The sequence below is a fragment of the Cebus imitator genome, unplaced genomic scaffold, assembly GCF_001604975.1.
Source record: "Cebus imitator isolate Cc_AM_T3 unplaced genomic scaffold, Cebus_imitator-1.0 Scaffold216, whole genome shotgun sequence".
Taxonomy (NCBI): Eukaryota; Metazoa; Chordata; class Mammalia; order Primates; family Cebidae; genus Cebus; species Cebus imitator.
In genome coordinates, this window is record NW_016107531.1 from 2140386 (window position 1) to 2147332 (window position 6947).

General features: G+C 62.0%; 1 protein-coding gene across 4 annotated transcripts in view; it reads right to left on the minus strand.

The window, feature by feature from the left end:
• LMX1B (LIM homeobox transcription factor 1 beta) overlaps nt 1-4137 on the minus strand; it is an 82098-nt gene extending 77961 nt beyond the window's left edge. For all 4 annotated transcript variants that reach the window (XM_017549129.2, XM_037745929.1, XM_037745930.1 and 1 more), the window contains exons 1-2: nt 3962-4137; nt 2981-3167 (exon numbers count right to left, since the gene is read on the minus strand). In XM_017549129.2, the coding sequence (XP_017404618.1) occupies nt 2981-3167; nt 3962-4100 (326 nt within the window). In that variant the 5' untranslated portion in view covers nt 4101-4137. The remainder of the gene's footprint in view (nt 1-2980; nt 3168-3961) is intronic.
• Nucleotides 4138-6947: the final 2810 nt, after the last annotated feature.

Consider the following 6947-nt stretch of genomic DNA (forward strand, 5'->3'; position numbering starts at 1 on the left):
TTTTTTTTTTTTTTTTAATAATGAGACCCCAAAAATCACACATGGGGAAAACAGAGACTTTTGGAGTTAAGAATGAAAATGCCCAAACTCCGCGGCTGACCTCTGCTGTGCTCTGCCCACCAAGGATGTACAAGAGGATTTTATCAAATTTGGCTCAATGTGCCCCAGTGTCAATTAATCACCCCCGTAGTGCGTAAAAGAACTTGGCATTTCTGGGTGTCCCGGATCTTGGAGAACAAATCGAAAGAAGGAAGAAACATATACGAAAAACGGCAACTTCTTTTTAAGGATGGAGCCCTGCAACTCAATCAGGGGTGAGGACACATTCTTCAAGTTGTGTTTGGTGCGGGGATTGTTAATTTCCCAATGCCGCTGGTGCACAGACTCGACAAAATCAAGAAGGCACGTTTCTGTGCCCGCTTGCCTGGATTCTCGTCTGAAAAGCATTTACGCACAGATGAAATAAATATGCATCTGCGAATCCCAAAGAAAAAAAGAAATGTGAATAAAAAAAATTATTGTGCTAAGAATATCCCTTTTCAGGGAGCCGCTGCCTGCCTGGAGCGGTGCTCCATCTCCCTGCAAAACGACTCCCTGGGTATTTGTCCCCAGGACTGTCTTGATAACACCCACCACACGCCTCACCCCTAGCACATCCTGCTGGCCTAACGAAGATACCTAATTGGGATTATTGGGAAAAACGGGATGAAGGAGGAGAAGTGAACTGCATAGCTAGAATAATGCACTCCCCACCCCAGGCTTCAGCCCCACAGGACCCAGACTGAGTGAGGTCTGGGGACCTGAGATTCGCCCTGTGCCAAAAATCATTCCCAACACAGGAGACTGCACTGAAGAAGCCGACTCTTAGGTGACTTTTCCCTTTTCTTTTAAAAACAAATATACTTTGGACAAAGCAGTCATAAATGTTTAACGTTTGTTTTGTAGGATGAGGGCTAAGGCAACATCCAGCTGAAATTTTGTGACTTTACCATTCTGTACCTGAAGAACTGGGGGCACCCTTTCTTCTTTTTAAAGAGAAGCTCCATAAATTATTATGGGGGGTGGGGGAGGCAGAATATGTACAAGTGATTGGTAAGAATCTTTTCAATATATTAAAAGTAGTTTTTGTTATTTTTTTTTCAAACCGTGCAAATGATTCGGAGGTCCCTTTCTAGTTTCCCCGGCCCCCTTCCCCCACGTGTGTCGCCAAGGCTGGTGGCTGAGCTGGGTGGTAAGTGGCACTGCCAGAGCTCGGAGGTTAGGCCAGCGGAGACCAGGGGTGCAGGGCTGGTGCACTCTACGGAGGCCAGCCCAGAGCCCACAACCACATCTACCCCAATCTAATTTTCCCATTCTATTTGTGCTGCTATATGCTTGGGCTGTGGCTGAACTGACTGGAGGCATCTCCGTCTCCCAGAACTAGAATCAAATTAGTCCAGAGCACAGCACAAAGCCGACCGACGGCCGTGTGCCTAAATCTGGGGTGCTTCCTATTGAGAAGAAGGCCTCATCTGCACTCTGGGACCAGCAAAACAGCTGACCCTCTGCATGGACTCCAATCCCTACCCAAAGATCCCTTAGCCGGAAGAAAGAGCTAAGTGCAAAAAGCAGCTCCGGCTCAGCCCCTAGATCACCGGGCACAGCCAGGGCCTTTTGGGGTAAAACCTGATGTCCTCGCTAGGGCTCTGGCCTGCACTATTTCCAGGCCTCAGTTAAACAGTTTGGCTGTGCTGCTTTCCATTAGGCCCTGGATTTGGGGACAATCCCTGGGCACAGCAGGTAGGGAGCACTCACCATGAGGTGCCAGCAGCCCAGCTTTTCTTTCCCTGGATGCTTGGGCATACATAGCCCTCTCTGAGCACTAAACAACCGAAGCAGCTTACCCACTCTGCAGCCTCATCCAGGACGGTTTTCTGGCATCACTAAAAAGTTTTCACAGGCACCCACTTGTCTCCGCAATGGGGCTTTGGGGATCCCCACACCCCTCTTTCAGTTGTGGCTCCTTACTGCCTCCCTCCCAATTGCACTGCCAGGCACAAAACCCAGCAGGTCAAATGAAAAAGCCTGCATGTACTGTTATCTGTCCCCAGCCCCGGCTATACAAATCCAGTCTCAGCTAAAAACTAAAGTTAGCAAGAAGGGCTCAACCCAAGTCTCTGGTCTCAGCGCTGAGGTTTGGGTTATAACAGGGCAGAGCGGGCCGTTCCCCTCCTCAGTATACACTGCTAGAAAGGAGACCTTCTGGGGAGGGCTAACTCTGTCAGCTCCTCACTCCCACTGGGAGCCCCAGATTGTAGCTTGCCCCCTTTTGACATCCTCTTCCTGGAATGCTTCCCCAACCCAGAAAAACTGCAAGTGCAAAATTCCCGCATGGAACGGTTTGGGGAATATGGACATTCTTTTCTTTCCATCAGGGACTAACAGTGCAACAGGGAGCCTGGCAGAAAGGGGTCCTCCCTTGCTGCTGAGGCCGTTCAGTGTCCAGCACTTCATCTCCTGGCTCCCGGCTCCCGGCTCCTGGCTCCTGGCTCCCGGCTCCAGGAATCCCAAACCCCCACTCACCAGGGCCTTGAAGCAGTCCGCCAGGCCTGGCTCCCTAAAGCACCGTTTTCCTTTGGAAATCAATTTTGTGTTCCCAATTCTGACCTCCGTAGGGCCAGACCCCATCCCAAGACCCAGGCACCAAATTCCTCAGCCGGCCCAGGGCCTTGTCCTGCACCCCAATTCAGCGGCCCAGAGCAGGATTCCGGGACAACGGATAGCAACTGGGGGCCGTCCGGAGGTTCCCAGGACCCTATCAGTGCCGGCTGGGCTGGGCTGCTCGGTCCCAGCCCCAAGACGCGCAGCTCCCAGAGCCCTCAGAGCTGACCGGCCCAGCCGCGCACAGAGCCGGCAGAGCTGGCGCGGGCCGGGCCTGGCAGGGGGCTGGCTGGGCTCGAGTGCCGGGTGGTGGCGGGGAAGGAGGACGAGAAGCGCTTACTGTTGGTAGTCTTGTTTGCAGTACAGTTTTCGATCCCGGAAGTAGCAGCTGGTGGTGAGGGCTTGCTGACACGCCGCGCACTGCAAACACTCCTCGTGCCAGGACGACTCGTTGACTCGCATCAGGAAGCGGTCGGAGATGGGCCGCTGGCAGCCCTCGCAGACGGCGGGATGCGGGCAGTCGGAGCCTGCAGCGCACAGGGCGAAAGCACGGCAGTCAGTACCGCCCGGCCCAGTTCTGGCGTCCCGGTCGCACCGGGCCCACAGTCCCCGGCCCCGAAGGCTCGGGACGCCCGGGATCACCGCCCTCCGCCTGCGTCCCCCGGACCGCCGCGCCAGGGGCCGGGCGGCCCCAGCTAGTCGGTCCCAGTCCGCAGGCTCCGGCGCCGTAGAGGCCGCGGGCCTCGAGCCTCGGCTCGGCGCTGCGCTCTCCCAGTCTCCGGAGAATCCGCGCTCGGTGTTACGACAAATGAGAACGAGCATGGCGCAGGGTGGCCGGCTGGGACCAAGACAGGAGAGGTGAGGCTGGGGCGCTAGCTGGCTGACACGCCCCACGGCAGCGTTCCTGGTCTTCTGTCCCCGATCTCCCCAAGATCTGTGGTTTGAGTGACCCGGGAGACGTTTTTCTCTTAGAAGCTCCCCCACCCCAGGTGAGCTGGCGCCTCTCCCAAGCTCGCCAAGGTGACTGCTAGGTCTTCCATCACCCCTGCCACCCGCCACCTACGCAGCCGGAGTGGCAGCTCTAGAACCTAGGCCTGAAAGGATGGTGGGTGGCGACTGGAGCTGTCCTGTCCCCTCAGGACGCCCGCCGGAGGCGTGCTTGCGGCCCTCTGGTGATGACTCCAGGAGTCCTGTCTCTCTGCCCCCATCCCCATGGCAAACCCATTTCCTTTATCCGTTGGCCCGGACGCCCGTGTCCACAGCCGGACGACGCCCCTGTCCCAAGCCCTAGACTACTCGAGCGTTCCGATCCCGCACTCACCCAGCAGCACCCCCAGAGTGGCGGGTCCGGGGCGCAGGGCGTGCTCCTCCATCTTGATGCCGTCCAACATCTTGGCGCAGTCCGTCTGCCCGCGAGGGAAGCACCTCTCCAGCGACTCGGGACCTGTTGCTATATCCATGGGACGCGGGGCGCGCTGCGGAGCCCGCCGGCCCGTCCGCCCGCTCTCCGCCGCCGCGGCCCTGGAGCCGGGGAGGCGCGACCCCCGCGGGGCAGGGGCTGTGGCGGCCCCCGGCGAGCGTGGAGCGGCGGCGCGCTGGCGCTGGCCCCGGGCCCCGGCGTCGTGCGGGCGGGCCGGGGCGGCTGCAGCCCGCGCCGCGCTCTCCTGGGCACTCGCAGCCACGCGCGCTGGCTCCTCTGTCACCTGCTTGTCAGTCCCGGAGCCCGGCGGCGGCGGCGGTGGCAGCAGACGGAGCCGCGGGGAGGAGGCGGCGGCAACGGCGGCGGCGGGCGGGGGAGGGGGTGGGGGTGCAGGGGCGGCCCCGCAGGCCGGGGGGGCGGTGCGCGGCGCAGCGGGGTCCCGGGCGGGGCGCAGCGGGCCGCGGGGCTCCGGGCGCGCTCCCCGCGCTACTCCAGTGCCATGGTGCGCCCGCGGAGCCGCCGGGTTTAGAGCTGGGGCTGGCGGCGGAGGGATACGGGCCGCCTCACCTCTCGAAACTTCCTGACATTTGAACCCCGCGGCCCGTATCCCTGCGCCGGGATGCGCCGCCGGCTCCACGTCAAATAGTGCCGTCCCGCCCCCCCTCCCGCGTCCGGGCGCCCCGCGCCGCGCCTGGCCCCAAGCGCTGGCCCCAGCGCCCCGGCCCGGTCGGCCGCCCCTCGGGCCCCTTGCAGAAGTTCGGGTCGCCTTCGAAACAAATCCCTCTGCTCCACCCCCTTGAAAAACTGATTTGGGAGTTGGGGAGCGAAGGCTTTCTCTTTTCTCCCCTGCCTTCTTTATTATTAATGTTTTGTAAAGCTCCAGCGCTATGAGGAGTGGCCCCGAGCGAGGCCAGGCTGCGCGGACGGCGGGGAGCGCGGCGGCTCCGCCAGGGGACGGCGCCGGCCCGGAGTGGCTGCCCGGAGACCCCCGACTGTCGGCCGAGGTAGGTCGCTGGAGCTGAGTCGGCGTCCCCCGGGCGGCGGCGCCTGCTCGGGGTAGCTTGGTCCGCGGAGAGGGCCGGCTCCCGGGATCGAGGGACGGGGGCGGGCAGAAGGCAAGGAGGGCTGGCCCTGGACTCGCCCAAGGGGGACCCAGGCCCAGGAGCGGGGAGTGGGCCCGGAGTGTGGGTGAGGGGTCCGGGAAAACTCCGGGCCTGGCAGAGATTGGGCGGAGGACTGAGCCCAAGGGAGGTTGGGGCCCCCGGGATCCAGAATGGGGGGCACTGGGCCGACAAGGAAGGTCAGTCCCGGGTTCAGGCAACCGAGAGTTTAGAGGACAACTAAGGCTGGAAAAGGGCCCCCCGGGCAGGGGCGGGAGGGATAGGCAAGAGCCGGGACTCCTAGGGTTTGCAGCGAGGGGCTCTGGGAGGGAGTGGTGGCTCCAGGGTAGCGGCTCCAGAGAAATCGAGTTGGCTGCCAAGATTGGAGTCCTTTGGCGTCCCGGGTACCCGGCCCGGGGTCGCTGGGCCGCGCGGATCAAGGACAGTGCCCTGGCCAACCTGGGCAAAGTGGGCCTCGGCACCGGGAAGCGAAAGGCCGGCGAGATGGAGCTGCTGACTCCCGCGCTAGCCGGGCCTGGCACCCGCGTCCGGTGCGAGAGGCCACTGCGTCCAGCTGGCTGTCCGCGGCCCCTGGGTCCCCACCGACGCGCGGCTCACCGGGGAGCAAGGGGACGGGTGAGGCCCGGGGCAGCAGCGGGCTGACCTCGCGATCCGCTGCGGGGCGGCCCCGGCTCCTCCCGGAGCGAGGCAGCGGCGCGGAGCCAGGCGGGGGCGGAGGGCATGGGGGGCGGGTCCCCTGACCTAGCTGGAGGCGAGAGGGCGGATCGGATTTGGAACCTACGGGAGGCTTGGTCAGAAGTGGCCCCCTGCCCCGCGGGGCCCCTCGGAGGGGCCGGGCTTTGTGGAGGATTGGAGGCTCCCGCCCCACCCCAATACCTGCATATGTGTCAGTGGGTATCTGTGTGTGTCTGTGCGTGTCGGGCCCCCGCCTCTGCGGCTCCTCCGTGTGCACCTTGGCTCTGCACACACGGTATGTGTGTCCCTGCAAGCTTCCAGACTCCCAGGGGGTGAATCTGTGGATCTGTGTCTGAGTCCCCTGCACCCGTGTGTGTGTGAATGTGCGGGTCCTTCGTGCCTCTGTGTCTGGCGTGTGTGTCTGCACCACTCTGTGCGGGTGCCTAAGTCTTTGTGCGTGTCTCAACCTCTGTATTGTGTCTGCGATGCTTTTCAGTATGGGTGTGTGTCACCTTCGTGTGTCTGCGTATCTCCGGGGTTCTGAATGCTTTTGTGTGCTCGCGGGTCTCCCAGCGTCTGTGTTGGTGTGTGTGTTGGAGGGGGGGCTTTGTGCCTCCATGTATTTCTAAAGGCGCCTTTGTGTGTTTAGGTCGGGGAGAGTGGACGAGTAAATGTGGAGTTTCCCACATCTTGGTCCCTTCTTTGCTTAGCCTGGAAACCCCAGGCCTTGACCCGCGAAGTTGAGCCTGGGCCTGGGCAGTCTTCTCTTGGCATCGGGCGGGGGCGCGGCTGCTGCAGGGAGAAGCCAGGCGGGCAAAGGCTTCTGCGCGCAGAGCCAGAGCCCGGAGGCGCGGAGCCTGGCTTGGGGCCTGCAGGCGGACCAGGCACATTCTGCCCTCTGCTGGCCGCGGTGCGTCCCTGCAACCGGGGCTGGGCGACTGCCTGCAGGCGAGAGTCCTCGTTCCAGGCTCAGACCCTCGCTCTCTCCTTCAGGGTGCACAGGGGAATCCTCTCCCATCACAGGCCCTAAACCCCCAGCTTCTGGCGCAGGGCTCCATCTCCTTCCCTTGTTTTCCACTCCCCACCTTCCC